The 17,825-nt window shown below is 32.2% G+C and overlaps 1 protein-coding gene and 1 pseudogene across 1 annotated transcript; one reads left to right on the forward strand and one right to left on the reverse strand.

The window, feature by feature from the left end:
• Window positions 1–4,752: 4,752 nt before the first annotated feature.
• Window positions 4,753–7,990, forward strand: LOC128185480 (versican core protein-like; annotated as a pseudogene).
• A 100-nt stretch (window positions 7,991–8,090) lies between these two features.
• On the reverse strand, window positions 8,091–12,734 carry LOC128184309 (uncharacterized). The gene is made up of 3 exons (XM_052853743.1): window positions 12,568–12,734; window positions 11,217–11,348; window positions 8,091–8,323 (listed from the first exon to the last, which is right to left on the reverse strand). Exons 1-3 carry the CDS (start codon window positions 12,610–12,612, stop codon window positions 8,165–8,167), a joined length of 336 nt encoding a protein of 111 aa, XP_052709703.1. The 5' UTR covers window positions 12,613–12,734; the 3' UTR covers window positions 8,091–8,164.
• Between the last annotated feature and the right edge of the window lie 5,091 nt (window positions 12,735–17,825).

Below are 17,825 nucleotides of genomic sequence, written 5' to 3' on the forward strand. Positions count from 1 at the left end.
ATAAGTGTAAATTCGGATATTTTTGTTTTGTTAATGTCTACTTAGCGTAACTTAATATATATATATATATATATATATATATATATATATATATATATATATATATATATATATATATATATATATATATATATATATATATATATATATATATATATCTGAATGAGTTAAAAAGAAAACAAAAGCAACACTAATTGCAAAACGTAATCGCTTTCATTTCTTAAATCTTCAAACGTTTTACAGTCGTTAAAATTATGACGCAATTACGTTATGCTGGTGATAACGTAAACAATCATACTATGACGTATCAATTACCTGAGATATTTACCAGTTGACTAAGATGCAAAGTTGGTCACTATGGATGTAACAAAGGACTATGTGCGGTATGGTCAAATATCTGCCCCCGATTTCAACCAATGTTTAAATAGTATCGTCTAATAATGAAATCTTCACAAACCATTGTAAAGAAGATGCCTATAACTTTATTAATGATTTTAGTCATCATTGCTCACTCCCTGTTTATCTATGACGTCACCTTAATGACCTAATTTCCGCAAATTTGCAAACAAATGAAGATATTCTCATGTTTGCTCTATATTTTGCATTCGGAAGTATAGAGCGCAGGTCTGCTCAAGTGGGATTTTAACATATGTTTTTCTTCAGATAGTTATACATTTTATACTAAAAAATGGTACTTGAGCAAGCCTGCGCTCGATGTTTCCAAGTCGGATCACCATCGGAAAACACCCATATTTTGCTAAAAACATCAATGTATCAAAATAATGCAATATTCATGACGTCATTTCTACATTATGACGTCACTGTGGTGATAACCTTTTACACCTTTATTTCCAATATGATTTTAACTATCTTTCACCTTATTTTAAAGTTCTTTCTGAAACTTTGATTTTGGGGGGCAAAAATTGCATAAAACCGCACTTAGTCCTTTGTATACAAACATAACCACTGATCTCGGTAACAGTGCCCTCAAATACTAGATGAATAAATATCCATAAAATATCAACAGCCGTTTCAGCAGAGAGTTTATCCCAGATACAAACAGTTTAGTACTTAAAAACAACATATTCTCTTTCAATGGCAAACATCATTTGCAACGGCTATGGGGACTAAAATGGGCCTGACTTATGCCACCCTCACATTAGGATAAATACCGGTATACTAAAAGAAAAAATGTATGAAAAGACTAGACAGCAAAATAACCACCAAACCACACAAAATATAAAAAATGGATTGAAAAGATATCTTGACGATTAAACTGTTTTATCATTTGGAACGAGAGCGACGGCAATTTAGCAGTCCTTTAGACATTGTGAAAAATCTGGACCCAAACATCAACTTTACGCTAGATGAAAGTGCAATCTGTATTCCATTTTTGGATGTCCTCATCTCTAAATGCGTGGAAAATATAACCACCGACATGTATTACAAACCAACAGAAACCCATCAATACCTTTATTTCAGTTCTAGCCATCCGGGCCTTACTATACACGCAATTCCATACAACTTAGCAAGTAGTAAAGTTACATTATTGATTGAAAGGGATCTTTTTTATATTTTTAAAGGTGCTTCATAAGGTGTTCATAATATTAACCATCAGATATACCTTTGATGTTCAACAATTCTAAACAACAAACATTTTGAAAAAAGAAGATCTATTAATTTTAACTTTAAAGTTTAAATGCATTTTAATATTTTTATACAAAGCTTTTTTCTTAATAAAAGATTTATATATTTTACTAGTATATTCACTACTTATTTTATATCGCCATTCCACACTTGCGAAATATTCTATGAATTTTAAACCTCACAGTTTGACTGTTTTCCGATATTTTTTACACAGAAACCTTCGTTTTGGCGATATATGAATATTTGTACAGCGTTAAATTATTAAAAAAAAAAGAGAAACGGTTGTTTTTAAAGGCCCATTTGATAAGATTATAATTATTTTAAGTCGGGTTTTGCAAACAATAAACATTAGCTCTGATGAGCGTTTTTTTGACAACGTAATACTATTACATATAATTAATCTATTAAATATACAATTTCAGTATCACACTACTAAAAATAACTACAAACATACGACAAGGATATTTTGAGACAAATAATACCACAATAATTCTGAAATTAAATGTGTTTTGGAAGTTTAACGAAAAGCGTAATAATTACAACAGTTTCCATACCAACTACTCATGTTTGATTTAAATTGCTCAAAAGAAGTGATGTTTCTAAATGACTTCGGAAGAGGATTCCAGATTTTTGCAGATTCAAATCTAAAAGTTTTTCGATCATATGTTGTTGATCATACTTTCGGTAAAACAGCTGTATTGTAAATCTAAAAGAATATGGCATTTTTTTAATTTGGAAAAAAATCCAACTGGTAAAAAAGGCTTTGTTTATTTAAAATCTTAAAACATTCTATTGCCAATGTTCTGATACGCCGGAGTTTATTGCGTGGTAGTTTTGATTTTTGAAGAAGATGAATTAATGCAATTGTCATAGACAAATCGCAATGCCCGTATCTGTATTTTTTTATTTGAACAGGTAATAACATTAGACTGCTGAGATACATGTAAGCCTTGAAAATATAATCTTTTTTCCAGCAGAGTATAATTATGTAAAGTATAAGTTTGTGTGCATTTTGTCCCAATCGAATTAAATGATTTTTCACATTTCAGGCAATACCACTGAATTTAATATTTCTCTGTTTGCTGGTAAATTGTTTAAGTTGACATTAAAACCAAAGATGTATAGAGTCTTCTCCGTGTTTGAATGAAAAGTACCTTTCAAATCTACTAAAAACACCCCTGCGATAGTTATTGTCATTAAAATTTTAGATCACGTGGTTTTATTTGACCCTTTCAGTTTCGCAGTAAAAATCGTGCCTCGTGTTTATAGTCTATTTTAGAGAATCTGGGTACTTGTAGTCAAATATAATTTATAGAGGTTTATTGATTTTAAACTTTATCTTCGTTAATTGGTGGATAAAATGTGTTCTAGAAATAAATGTGACAATACAAAAAATAGTTTTTTTCTGCTGTTGCGACAATTAACATGCGTTGTAGAGACCCCCCTAAGGATAAATTTTCGATCCGCGCCTGACCTAGTAATAACATCAATAGTGAAACAGGCTGTACTATTTTATGCAGAATGTTCCTTGAAAATGGCTCGATATACTAAGTTTTTATGTAAAAAGTTCACCCATTATTTTTTTTAAAACATGGTATTGCACAACACAAGCATCAAACATGGCTATGATTTTATTAAGCAACCCAATGTTTATATTATCAACCACTCTACACGTGGTTGAACACGAACGATAACTCTGTTCTGAATACCATCGTTTAATTTAAAAAACCGCTGGATGGCGAAATAAGAGATACATCTTACAAGATGTTGATGTTTTAACATAAATCAAAGTAGGATATGATAAGAAAATCGACCAGTACTTACGTATTTTGAGAATATTATCCGAACACTTATACTTCCGCTCGAAATTTTACAGGAACTGAACAAATCTTTGTGAAGTCTCGTGAACTTTCATTCGATCACCTCTGGATTTATTACATACTTAGCAAATATAAAGAAAACATTCCGAACACATTTGCAGGGGTGAATAATATATACCAGTGACTGCCGCAGTATAATTTTCGAAACCTAGGTAGTAGTTTACAGAAGTGTCTGTAACCACTGATATTCTGGACCATGATTACTTCCAGCAGAAAACAATGAATATAAGTGAAAACAGGATGAAGTGTAATTTTAAAAATCGGTTTTATTTTGAACGTGCTTATTCTCAGAATGATACAATGTTAAACAAAAATGCTACATAAGAGAAGATACAAGTCATTTAAACTTTCTATTCTAATCATGCTTTAAGTAAAGATCAATTAAGTGACCTCAAAATTAAGAGGCCTACGGGTTACCAATAAGACACACAACTCAACACATTTATATATAATACTTCATTAGCTGTATACATGACTGTATTAGACAGGTCAATAAATGAAAAACATGTATTTGTTTAATTGTCAGTAAAAAGATCACGTTAGTCCAAACTCAATATTATAATGATGTATACCAAAATGAATTCAATGCAATTGTGAACTGAAATACATCTCTTGCAAAACCTTACAAAAAGGATTTTAATGATGTAATTGGAGAAAGTTAAGATTGTTTTAAGCCTGGTAAATGTGCAATATGCTTTCTTTAGATGTATTTAAACTAAATATTGTTTGAAATGAATTGAAAATGATGGATGTTTGCAAGAGCCCTATGTTGTAGAGAAATTATACGCTTAGTACACTATAGCGTTTCATAATAACGTGTTATGTAAAAGTTATTGAACATTACTATCATTAAATTGAATCAACAAGTTCTTAAAAAACATGAAAGCATTTTACCACCACTAAAATTGTGTTATGTTTTAATTTAAAGAACATCTATTGAATAAGAATTATTTCATGAATGTCTTTGCCTTTCAGGCAGTCGGTTTTTGAAACGCAGTTCGCAGTCGCCATTGAATGGTGAATTGCGCTCTAGAACGCAGTTCGCAATTCAAAAACTAGAGATAACCGCATCACCATATTTTCACAGTGGTAGTGATATAACAATAGTAGATGCCCCTGAAAATTTCGGGCCCCAAATATGAATTTTAAATTTTGAATTGCGTTCTATAACGCAGTTCACTATTCAATTGCGAACTGCGAACTGCGTTCCAAAAAACGATTACAAATGATTCGTTGGTTGCAATACAGTAAGAGATCTACCAAAACGTAATGAGATTTAAGTTGTCATATTAATGCTTTTAAAAAATTTTATTTCACAAAATAGTAGTGATATTTTTTTCCTCTTATTCCCGATAGCACTTTGTTTAGCATCGGCTGCCGACACTCCCTGTAAGGACATCAGCTCAGACGCCTGTCGTCTGCTTGTCGCGGCCTCTCCCAACTTCTGCACCACTGCATCAGCACAAGTGGAATGCCCATCTTTCTGTGGACTTTGTAGTGAGTTGTTAACAATATTATATTGATCGATGTCATAATTTTTTATATTTTTCATAAGGTATTTTTGTAACAAAGAAAGATCGTTTCAAATACCGATACCTTGACTTCCCTTGCTTGAAGTTTTGAGCATTTCCACCTTTAGACGGATTAATTAGCTATAGCGAATTATTATCTTATGAACAGATAACAAAAATAAGTGCAAGATGAATTCTAGAGATCAAATTCGAATGTCTCTTGCATGCATCTTTTACCTAATATGACTATGTTTTTAATTTTCTAACTATTTACTATATCTCATTGTATCGCGGGTTACGTTTTATCGCGGTATGTTCCAAAAACTAGCATTCCCCTTATTTCCGCGATTTCCTCAAAGAGCTCATGCACCAACCTCAGGATGAGTGCGAAAATGGTTGCCAAATATATCGGCAAATAGAAATTTTCTCACAAGTAATACTTATTTAATAGGTAAAGCAAGTTCAAAAGTCCACAGTGTATTTGATGAAAAATGTAAATAAAAAGCATCATAAAATGCAAATTTCATTTCATATGCAATGTGAGTGACTTGATGCTTTTATGATTATCATATTTTGATTAAAAAAACCCTGTCCTTTTTAACTGAACCAGGCTTCTAGATTTTTAATGCCGCGATACAATGGAGCTCTCTAATTTTAAAGGTGAATAAGACTTGTGATCTAAAAAACCTAACTAAATAAACGAAGTAAGTCGGAAAAAATTGATGTTCCTCAGAAAAGCTAGTCTAATACAAGCTTTATGAGTAGCATTTAATGACATGTGAAAGTAACAATTTTGGAATATTGTTTTTCAGGGAAAAAAATAAGTACCGCGATAGTACGAGACACCGGTAAACCTATTCCCAAAAATGCTTTCAATGTCGATATCTTGACAATATAAATATTTACAGAACATATCGTAGTTTTCAATAGATTAAATTTACAAAAATGAAACCCATATGATTTTTTAAGCATGCGTACTTTTAAATGGTTTGAATGTTGGTTTTTAAAAGCAAGAACGTGTTACCAATGCCATGGGGTTAACGATCCTACAACTTGCACTACTTCCGTTAACTGTGGATTCGGAAAAGTAAGAATTTTTTTCAATTACGCCGAGCATGGTTTTGCAATTTAATCAAATATAATATCTTTGATAGATTATTTGTAGAAGAGACAACTATAATGGTTTCTATTTTATCAAAATTGTACACATTTGCTGATTTTGACATTTGGTTTTGCAGCAATGCATATATAGTTTCGGAGACAATCGGAGATGACTTCATTTACCATTATAATTTGGGATGTGTTGATAAATCGGTAAATTTAGTGTTATTAATTTTATAAATGTGCGATGATGACACACAAACGACATAAACTATTTGTCATGTGTTTAAATTAAAAAAAAACCATATTTGTATTCAGTCTAATAATTAAAGTGTTCATTTAAACAATTTACTTGGATGTGTGATGTGATGAAACTATATGTTAAGTTGGCATCTATGAAATTTTGTCAGTATTGTACCTCTGGGACCGATCTGCCCCATTCCCCGCCCGCGGTGGGAAGAAAAGCCATGTACAAACGTAACCTACAGTTTGGCTGCTGTGACACGGACCTCTGTAACAACAAACTGCCGTCCGAACTGACACGTATGGTTTTCTACATTATTTGATGTTTTATTGAAATTCAACTTTGTTAAATGCTAGTACATATATCAGTTAGATATATTGGAGCCGTTTTAACAAAAGCTGGAATTTTCAGCGGGATGTTACTCTCTAGTTTGCTGATCATAACAAGTTATTTCTCTTCTGATGTGTGAAAAACACGATTTTTCAACGTAAACATACAGCCGTGGAGGAAGTCGAACAAGTGCGATTGCGTTCAATCGATGTATTTATATCTATAAGCAAATGACTGGAAAGTTAACCATAAGTTAGATCCAACCTTCAAATCGGAGTTTGTCACTTGCTGCGCAAAGTCCAAGCTTTTGTCAAAACGACTTTCTTCTGATGTGACCTAAGCTTTAATTAAAATCTGATAATTAGGAATTTCCATCCTTAGTATCATAATTGCACCCTTTTATATACTTATTGCAGCAACAACCTGTCCTTCTGGAACTCACGAATTTAAGGATGGACAGGTGCACGTGTGCTACTGTGGTTTCATCAATATTCGCTGAATACCAATTTTCGTGGATTTCGTTGTTAAGTTTATCCATGAAATTAAATGTTCATTGAAATGCAATTCCTACTATCAATTTGTATTGATGGGGTCATTGGCCACGAATTTACGTATCCTCGAAACTGTGATTTTCACTTTATCCACGAAAATTGATACCCTTGAATATTAATGAAACCACAGTATTATCTGCTGAAACAAGAGCGCAATGCCGACGACGGCGCCAAAGCATGCGCTGACACATTCCATGGAGGAAAACTGGCCTACATTCCGTCAAGAGCTGCTGACGAATTTATGAAATCATCCCTCGGGTCTGAGTTTGCGTATGTATTCAACTTAGAATATTAGTCGTATTATATAATATAAGAACTAACATTTGCCTTCTTAAATAAAAACCTTTGAGTTAAATTTATATTATATGAAGAGATTTTTAGCAGCCAGCTTATAATATTGATATCAATAAAATAACACATTAATAAATGAGATTTGTAAATTTGATAGAGGTGACCACTCAGGAACATTTATTGGTGTCTTTGATAAAGAGCACGAGTTGTCTTTCGTGGATACGGATGGATCCCCTCAGGTATTTTTTGACTGGCGACACGGCCAGCCCAATGATCCGAATGTAAATGACCCGATCCGGGAACCCGCACAGGACTGCGTGCGCATGTTCCCTATCGACAGAGAACATTTTACCTGGGAGGACAAACCATGCAAACAACTTGCTTGGACTCTATGTTCCATTAACATCCACAAATAAAATTATTGCTTCTTATTTAGAGACATCACACGTGATTTGTTCCTTTCTATGACAACCGCACAAATTCTTTTTTTTTATCTAAGATTGTGATTTTAAAAAAAGCATCTCCATTATACATTCATACAAAATCTAACACAAATGCATTTTACAATTGGTGTGAACATTTTATTTACATTCTCCTTGAACCTGCATTTTATTTGTCGGGTTTGGGATACACCATAAAGAAAGTCGTGTTCGGTGGATTACCATTAGTGTGAGTACACATAGCATAGTTTCGGTGGCTGTAATATTCAAGCTCCCTCAATAGTAGTTGTACGTAATACCCCGCGTCATATAATTCAAACATCAATTTCTACAATGATAAACATTTCAAAATTACCGATGGTACATGTATTACAGACAAGATTCCAATAAGGTCAAATACCCAACAATGCTTAAATTCTCTCCTGCAAAACAGAGTGTATCTCGAATCAGATATGTGCAAGTTAAGATTAAACGTTTTCTAAAATTGTGATTTAGTCATGATCCATTTTTTATTATACATATCATAATTATAATACATTTATAATGGTATTGGAGAGCATGCGCGGATCCAAAAAAAAATTTCCAGGTGGATCCGAATTGAAAGTCGGAGGGGGGCCTACACTAATCACCAGAATTCTTGACAAGCAAAGAAAAAAATATAAAAAAATATTTATTTATTTTATAAAAATATTTACGGGGGGGGGGGGGGGGGTGTGGCGTAGTATACCTATAGCTCCAAAATAATATCAAACCTAGAAAAATAAAATTCCCAAAATCATGTAATGACCCCCCCCCCCCCAGATCTGCGCATGGAGTGCATAACACTAATGTATTAGAGAGCTTCATTTAAACCATCATAACATGATTTATCATTCAGACGAATATTTAGACAACCACAATGTCAATTTCCGACTACAGACGCTAATGAAACATCATCTTCACAGACTGGTAGTCTTTTTTTCAAATGGTTAATTTTATTGATTGTTATAATGCATTTATAAAAATTAAAGTTCATGGTTGTGACCAATATTTGTTTCTTTGACTTTTAAACGAAACGTACTAAAAAGTTCTATAAATATGAATAAAGAGGTTGTATATTTTATAACAATCTTTAAATTTTAATTATTTCAGAATATCTGAACCCAATACGATATATACAAAATCATTATATACTAGAGCACTAAAATATTTTCAGACTATCTGCAAATGAAAAAATATATATATACACTGCGTACGTATATCTTTGGAAATGTAGTTGAAAGGAGCAAGAGAAAGTAAAAAGAAACGACCTGTTTTGATCAGTATACGTCAATCCAAGATGTAGAGCTATAAAGCAAAGGGAAATTTCATAGTACTAAGTTTTGACCATTAAATATTGATTTATTTAAGGTGACTTCTGAAGGTATTGGCTTTTTCTAACTTGATAGAAAACTATTTGTATAAAATGACGGTGAAACATTTTACAGAGAGGAATAAATTACACATTTTACGATTAAATATAATGGACATTCATATGAATAAAATAACTAAGAACACAGTAATACAAAAAATAGAAGTTTAGTCTGTTAAACGTTTTGTACCTCTGTTTTCAAAAGCAACATGGGATCATTGAGCTCCCCCCTGTGTTCACGGATGGCATGATGGGAGACACAGAGGTAAAGCTGGATCAAAACATATAATAAAACCTTGCTGAAGTAATGCTGGATCAAAACAGATAATAAAACATTGCTGAAGTAAAGCTGGATCAAAACAGATAATAAAACCTTGCTGAAGTAATGCTGGATCAAAACAGATAATAAAACCTTGCTGAAGTAATGCTTGATCAAAACAGATAATAAAACATTGCTGAAGTAAAGCTGGATCAAAACAGATAATAAAACCTTGCTGAAGTAATGCTGGATCAAAACAGATAATAAAACATTGCTGAAGTAATGCTGGATCAAAACAGATAATAAAACCTTGCTGAAGTAATGCTTGATCAAAACAGATAATAAAACCCTGCTGAAGTAATGCTGAATCAAAACAGATAATAAAACCTTGCTGAAGTAATGCTGGATCAAAACAGAAAATAAAACCTTGCTGAAGTAATGCTAAAACACTATGTATTAAATCAACATAGGTAATACAACCGTACTAAAGTAATGCTAAAAAACCATGCATTTAATCAACATAGGTTATACAAACTTACTAAAGTAATGCTAAATAAACCATGTATTAAATCAACATAGGTAATACAAACTTACTGAAGTAATGCTTAATACACCATGTATTAAATCAACATAGGTAATACAAACTTACTACAGTAATGCTAAATAAATCATGCATAAATCAACATTGGTAATAAAACCTTACTGAAGTAATGCTAAATAAACTATGTATTAAATCAACACTGGTAATACAAACTTACTGAAGTAATGCTAAATAAACCATGTATTAAATCAACACTGGTAATACAACCTTACTGAAGTAATACTAAATAAACCATGTATTTAATCATTAAAGTTATACAAACTTACTGAAGTAATGCTAAATAAACCATGCATTAAATCAACATAGGTTATACAAACTTACTGAAGTAATGCTAAATAAACCATGTATTTAATCATTAAAGTTATACAAACTTACCGAAGTAATGCTAAATAAATCATGCATTAAATCAACATTGGTAATAAAACCTTACTGAAGTAGTGCTAAATAAACCATGTATTAAATCAACAGAGGTAATACAAACTTACTGAAGTAATGCTAAATACGCTATGTATTAAATCAACAGAGGTAATACAAACTTACTACAGTAATGCTAAATAAACCATGTGTTAAATCAACACTGGTAATACAACCTTACTGAAGTAATACTAAAACACCATGTATTAAATCAACATAGGTAATACAAACTTACTGAAGTAATGATAAATACGCTATGTATTAAATCAACATAGGTAATACAAACTTACTGAAGTAATGCTAAATACGCTATGTATTAAATCAACATAGGTAATACAAACTTACTGAAATTATGCTTCAAAACAGTTTAAATTTAAACTCAAATAAGTAATGATAATTGCAGACGTACTGAAAGAGGGCTACCAAGACCGATGTAACTTTTGTAGATGACGGGTGTTTACAAGTTTCAGTTAAGAGATGTAAAGTACTTAAAATAAGTTTAATATATTATCCGACGCGATTCAGGTACATAAATAATATTGAGGACTGATACATACACTGTCCCTGTCGTACAGGTAGAAGTTGTTGGTTTGCTCATATCTTTCCGGGGTTGGCCTCGGGGTTGTAGTAACGTGTTTTGTAGTCACGTGATGAGTCGTTTCCGGTAGCACCGCAGCAAGGAAGATGCTCTGTTGTATGTGTTTTTGATACATTTCATTTGTACAAGAATAATTTTGAAGAAAAAGAAACAAAGATATTTTATAAGAAGCACGCTAGAGTAATATGAAAGTTCAGAAAGGCCAGTTTGATTGACAGTCAGTAGATACACATGACTGGTAAATGTCAATACTAATGAGTTTTTCAGCAATTGCAGGGGTATTGACTATTTTTCTAGTTGTAAGAGACTATTTCTCGGCAAAAGAATTATTTACATATTTTGAAAGACTAAAAAAGATGAAGGAGTAGAAGAAGTGGAATAAAGAATAGCATGACGTAATAGTTCATGCTTATAAAACTATTGAAATGTTATTGCAAAAGAATAATGACAAGTTATTTTGAAAATTGTTGCATGTAACTTCTATAAACTTTAAAACCAGGTCTTTAGTCCTCTTTCCTTCTCCATCACGTAACTATATATATGAATATCTTAGAGGATTGAAGGATCAATTTCTTTATTTGAATAGTTTGCATAAAGTTAAGAACTTCTTTGTAGTTCCTGTGCCCATAAAAAACTCTCTTAAAAGACTAACAAACAGTTTGTGACCACTGCAGTAGACAGAGGCCGCACATATTTTAAAGTCTTCAGACCTTCAAATATGAACAGCAAGTATGATATCTCTAACAGAGGATAGGCATTTGGTATTTAAGTTCAAGTTAATAACATACGAATTTCTAGAGGATGAACAATCTTATGGATATGGTGTTGTGCTTTTTGATAGCTTTCTGTATTGTTAATATCTTAACATATACAACTCTGTTTTGTGTCTAATGTCAAAGATTGCAAATCATAGAACGCTCAAATGTTTGTAATTCAATGTATAGAACATGAAGATTAGGAGAAGACAATGATTTGACCGCTGGTATCTATCAATGCCCTTTATTGACAATAAACTATAAACTATTGTTGAAATATGATATTTCTTTTAATTAAAGACATAATTAATATTGTGAAGAGAGAAACCAACTATATAAGCATACAACTATTGCAAAGTCCTAGAAAGGTTTTCAAAAGACTTGATCCGGACTCGATTGTACAGTCATACGAGCATGTCTATATTAGTTTTATTGAATTTATACCAATATATTATTGCTTTGTTTAATAGTTTTACTTGTTTTTTCTGTCAATCTGACAAACAGTAACAAAAACTACAGAATGAAACCCTTTTTAACATTTAATAACAAACTTACCAAAAATGGGGTCAGACAAATAGCAGAAAGAATGAGTGTTTTCATGACGAATCCTTATCTCTCCGTATTGAGCGACCTCTAGGATACTTACTTAGTACTTATGTTCTAGACAATCTATTTAAGGAAAAGGGAATCATTCTTTGAGTTTTATGAGTTGATAATTTCGGTCGGGCGTGGTTACAGTGCTGCTATCCTGAAAGTTGACAAGGATAGGATAGGATAGGGTGCAGGATGCACGATACATGATAGAAATATAAAAGTTAAGTTCTATCCTATCCTATCCTATCCTATCCTATCCTATCCTATCCTGCATCCTGTAGCCAATCAGATTCGAGTATAAATTTCAGAGTTATTTTGCGAAACGAAACTTGACTAAACAATGTATTTTCAATATCAATTTAATACGTTTTACAAGTTAAACCATTTAAAAATAATTATTATATCAAGAACGCGGTGCATAACATCAATGCGCGCTAAAATGTCGGCGCTTCATCTTTGTCCATTCGTACGCAAGTACGGAGTTACTGCGAGAATTCGTTGCAACATTTGACAACATCAGAAATAGATTTCTGTATTTACTTCATTAAAAGTCTGCAAATTAATAAAAGCTTGAATTTATAAACGACTTATTTGGCATTTTAAAAGATAAACATGTATACAAGAAACAGACATTGCTCCACGTTTCGTATAATTTCTTCGATGCCCAATAAAAGGGACATATATTTTGGTCCGATATTAACCTGAACATATCGAATTAATAAATGTTAGCTAGCTATAAATGTTTAAGAGTTTTTACTTTAAAAATAACTCCGAGTGGTTTAACTATAAACGATATAAACTTCCTAAAGGAATTATTTATTTTCAGATCGTGTTAACATTTATCGCCGAACGAATCGCTCGAATAATGAGAATTACGCTCAGTTATATGTGATAAGAAAATAGTTTGATAAAAATATGTGACTTAACAGTTCCTCAATAAGTGCATCGAAGTTATTTATCTGTTTTTTATGCATAAATATAATTAAATCAAAAATCTAATCGCCTACCTGTTTGTTTACGTTATTGTGTCCATCCCGCGTACGATTTAATTTTACCGTAGCACAGGTAAGTAAGTTATCCCGCTCGATGAATATTCGGTTTTAAGATTTAATTATTCATTTTGAGTACTACATTAATTGATAAGATCATTTTATTTTTAAATTTCGTTTCATTTAACTTGCATTCCTATATTTTGAAAGTATGGGATAGGATAGGATAGGATAGAGCTTATTTGCAAGATAGGATGCAGGATATAGGATAGGATAGGATAGTTTTGTCAACTTTCACGATAGCAGCACTGTAAATCCAATAAAGCCCGAAGGGCTTTATGATAGATTCGATCACGCCCCGACCGAAATAATCACCTCATAATATTCAAAGGATAATTCCTTATTAGGGCCGCCAGGAGGCGGTCCGTTATTTGATACACATCTTATTATTGTAACTGCGTTTCTGCGGGATAGTTTTTTTTAAATGAATTAATATTATGCTCATTTTTATCAATTAAAAGTTAATTTGCATGTAGAAATATGTTTTATGCCTTTTAAAAATATTACATATTTTTTGTTTTGTTCGTTGTTAGACGCGTTTTTATCGTGACTATTATATATTCGGAAAATTTCGGAGTTTTCCTTTGTATCGGGATCGGTATACGGGACATACTAAAGACCTGAAATACTAAAGACCTGAATGACATGAACTTTTATATAAATGATGTATTTGAATTTCTATGTGCTGCGTCAAATAAAATGACTTTGTGTGTCAATTTATTATATTGGCATGTGCTTTGTGGTAGAAAATTATCATGAAATGACATCCATATCATTTTTTACGCAAACATATAAAAAAATCCTTAACATTTGTATGAATCTGAAAATTTGAGCTAACCTGATTATTTTTAATTCTTTTGAAATAACAATGATTATCTTCATAAACTGTAGTGTAGATAAGATTTATAATTCCATTTAGGAAAAAAATTATCGAACTTTATTCTTAATAATAATAATAAAATGTTAAAATTCAAAACGAGTTGCTGAAAATATAATAATTAAATTAAATCTACCATTAAAATTAGTACAACTAACACGTTTTTTTCTTTGTGGTGTGTTTTTTATGTAAACAACTAATGATGATTCATACAAGAATTATATTTTTGCGGCCCATTTGACGCTTGCGTCAAAATGATTTTATATCAAAGCCTCTTGTGTCCTCTTGGGCACAAATAGGATCTTAAGTTGGTGTTCAAACATCCTATTTTGTGCCATTTTCTTATTTATTGTTGCATAAATTCTATTACAATATCTATAACTCAATTGAAACCTATATTTATATAATTTCAAGCCATCGTACGATTAAATTGTTATATATACCACGTAAATAAGCAAACCCCGCTGGCGACTCAATTTGGCGTCATTTGAAGTTATGGGTTATGTAGTACAAAATCGATACGTAGTGTTACCATAGGCAAAGACACTGGAAAATGTAACATAAAGATGTCGTATAAGTTACTTCTCAATCCAATCCCCATTGTTTATCTATACGAGTTTTCGGAAACGAATTCGTAATAAATGTCATTATTATACATGTAGTTCATTAGTTTTGTAAGATTATTTATTGCTTGACCAATGCATAACCAAAGCCGATTCACTAACAGTTGATACAGCTCATCAGAGCTGATTGTGTCGTAAAATATTTATTTGGTTAAAATATATATATTTTTTTAAATTATAATTTTAATATCTTTCAAACAATCAATTAATGAGTCGGAATGATTTGTTTTCTTAAAAGAAATACTTTTCGTTGCTAATTCATTAATCAAAAGAGTACACAAAACAACACCCACTCAAAATGCATCCCCACCGTCTGATAGGATTGAGAAATTGATTTTAAATTTCAAAACTAAGGCCCAACATATCCATTTAAAAACTGATTTTGAAGCAAAATATATAGAAATCTATGAAGTGCTTTGTCATTTTTTTGAAAGCCATATAAAAAAAAGCCCATAATTTTGGATAAGACATATTTTGTGACCTCATACAGTTGATTAAAAGGTTAAGAGCCGTGCAAGATTCATCACCCAATGCTAAAATTGTGTTTATTATCATCACATTCCCTTTTAGTTGAAGGTTTTAATGAAGAAAGTGTGAAGCATCATCCCTAATTCATCGCATGCCAATAAATGTATTTGGATCCGCCTACGCATTTAACATTATAATTGTAGTTTTTCCCCTTGAATTGGTCCTTTACCCTCTTTTTCATTTAGCTCCTCGTTGAAATGAGGTTGGTGAAAATGTTGAATGTTTGTAATACAAAACATCCTAGCGAAAAATTCATCTTAGGTTTATATGCATATGAGTAAGCATTGTTTTCAGCAGATTTTACCCTCACATATTTCGGCTTGTTAAGAGTCAGTAAAACATTAGCCTTGCAATGTAAAGACATCAAGATCAAAGCCAACCTACTCATTCAAATCACTATACAAAAGTCCAAGACAGATCAAATGGGGGTTTCCTCTGTTGTGGACATAACTCCACATCCTACATCTTCTATCAGCCCAATTGAAACTATTAAAAGTTTTTTAAGCCCTAGGGAAAACTTATCCCAAACCCCCAGCTTGTTAACACATTTAAACTCTAAACCGCTTACGAAATATCAGTTCCAGTCTGTGTTACAAAAATCTTTGGACTCTATTGGGGCCCCTAGTCTTTCTCATCGCTTTAGAAATGGGATGGCAACAGAGTTAGCTAAACTAGGCGCGTCAGAGTCAGAAATTAAGACCATTGGAAGATGGCTATCAGCATCTTATTTGAGTTACATTAGAACACATCAATAGCTCAATTTTTAACTAAACAAAAACATATTTTAACTAGTTCAAAGTTTTGTAGGAGCTAGCATTTGGATCGTAGGATCTTCAATCCCCTTTTTGGCAGGCCATCACGCTGCAACATACAGACTTGGGGAAAGTAACCTCAACTTAACAGCAATAATCACCTGGTTGGGACGTAGAGGAATGTGTTGGGATGAACTGGACAAGGCAATTTCCGAATATTTAGCTCGGTATCCACTTCCTAATGTTTTTATTATTTCACCTGGGTTCTAACGACTTTACAACATCAGGATTAACAGGCATACAGCTGATTCACAAAATACAGTGCAGCCTGTATCGCTACTCCTTCCGAATACCACAGTTATATTTTCATCCATGTTGCCAAGATTATATTGGCATGGTGTCCCACCCTCAGCGAAAAAAAAAAGATTAACTCCAAAAGACTCAAAGTCAACAAGGCCATTAACAAGTTCATTGCTTCCGAAGTTGGTGGATGTTACATCAACCACGATACAGCCATAAAAATCATCTTAGAAATACAGTTACTCAGACATGATGGTACACACTTGTCAAAAACAGGCCTTGAAACATACCTCAATAACTTGCAATCATCTCTCCAATTATTTTTACAAAAGTACCATAATTTACCCTCCTTTATATTTTTTGTGTGAGGGTTAGCTAGATGGCTATATCCTGTGGCGGGGACTGCGAGATACTTTAGTGTATTTTGTGATCAAGTGGCCCCATGACCTAACTACTTTCTGGGACCCTCTCTTTATACAATGATTCAGAATTATATGAATTCCACATTAATTTTGACAGTTTTCCAGACACAAGTAAAGAAAACCGACACCGTTAAAACAGTTTCTATAGTTTCCATAGTTCTGACACATTTTGTTACGGGGATAAAGGAATTACATGTATCACTATTCCTAAGAAAATATTACAGCGTAAAATCATCCTGGTTTGTAGCCATTTGTTGTTTTTGAATAAGATGAAAATAATTTAAAATACAGTGATATGCCGGTCAATACATTGACTTTTATAGCTCTTTTACATGTCAGGTGACAACAATTTTCATTTAGTGTATTCATCAATCAAGTGTGTATGGTTAAAAAGTCATGGGAGTTTACGCCAGGTAAACAACAGTCGTTTATAATGGGGAAGACCAATCAAATTTTTGAATGTTTTTAAATTGAGGAATTGAGCGCTTTGAAGCACAATTTTATTCTTCACAACTATAGGTATTTTTTAAATAAAATTTTCTTCCGATATTGTTCATTCTACCAACTGGTTTAATATCGAACAATAAATATTATAACAAATTTTTCAAAAATAAAATAACTTGTAAGTAATTAAGGAAGAAAATGTAACCATCTGCTCTCAAATATTT

Source organism: Crassostrea angulata, chromosome 5, assembly GCF_025612915.1.
Source record: "Crassostrea angulata isolate pt1a10 chromosome 5, ASM2561291v2, whole genome shotgun sequence".
Taxonomy (NCBI): Eukaryota; Metazoa; Mollusca; class Bivalvia; order Ostreida; family Ostreidae; genus Magallana; species Magallana angulata.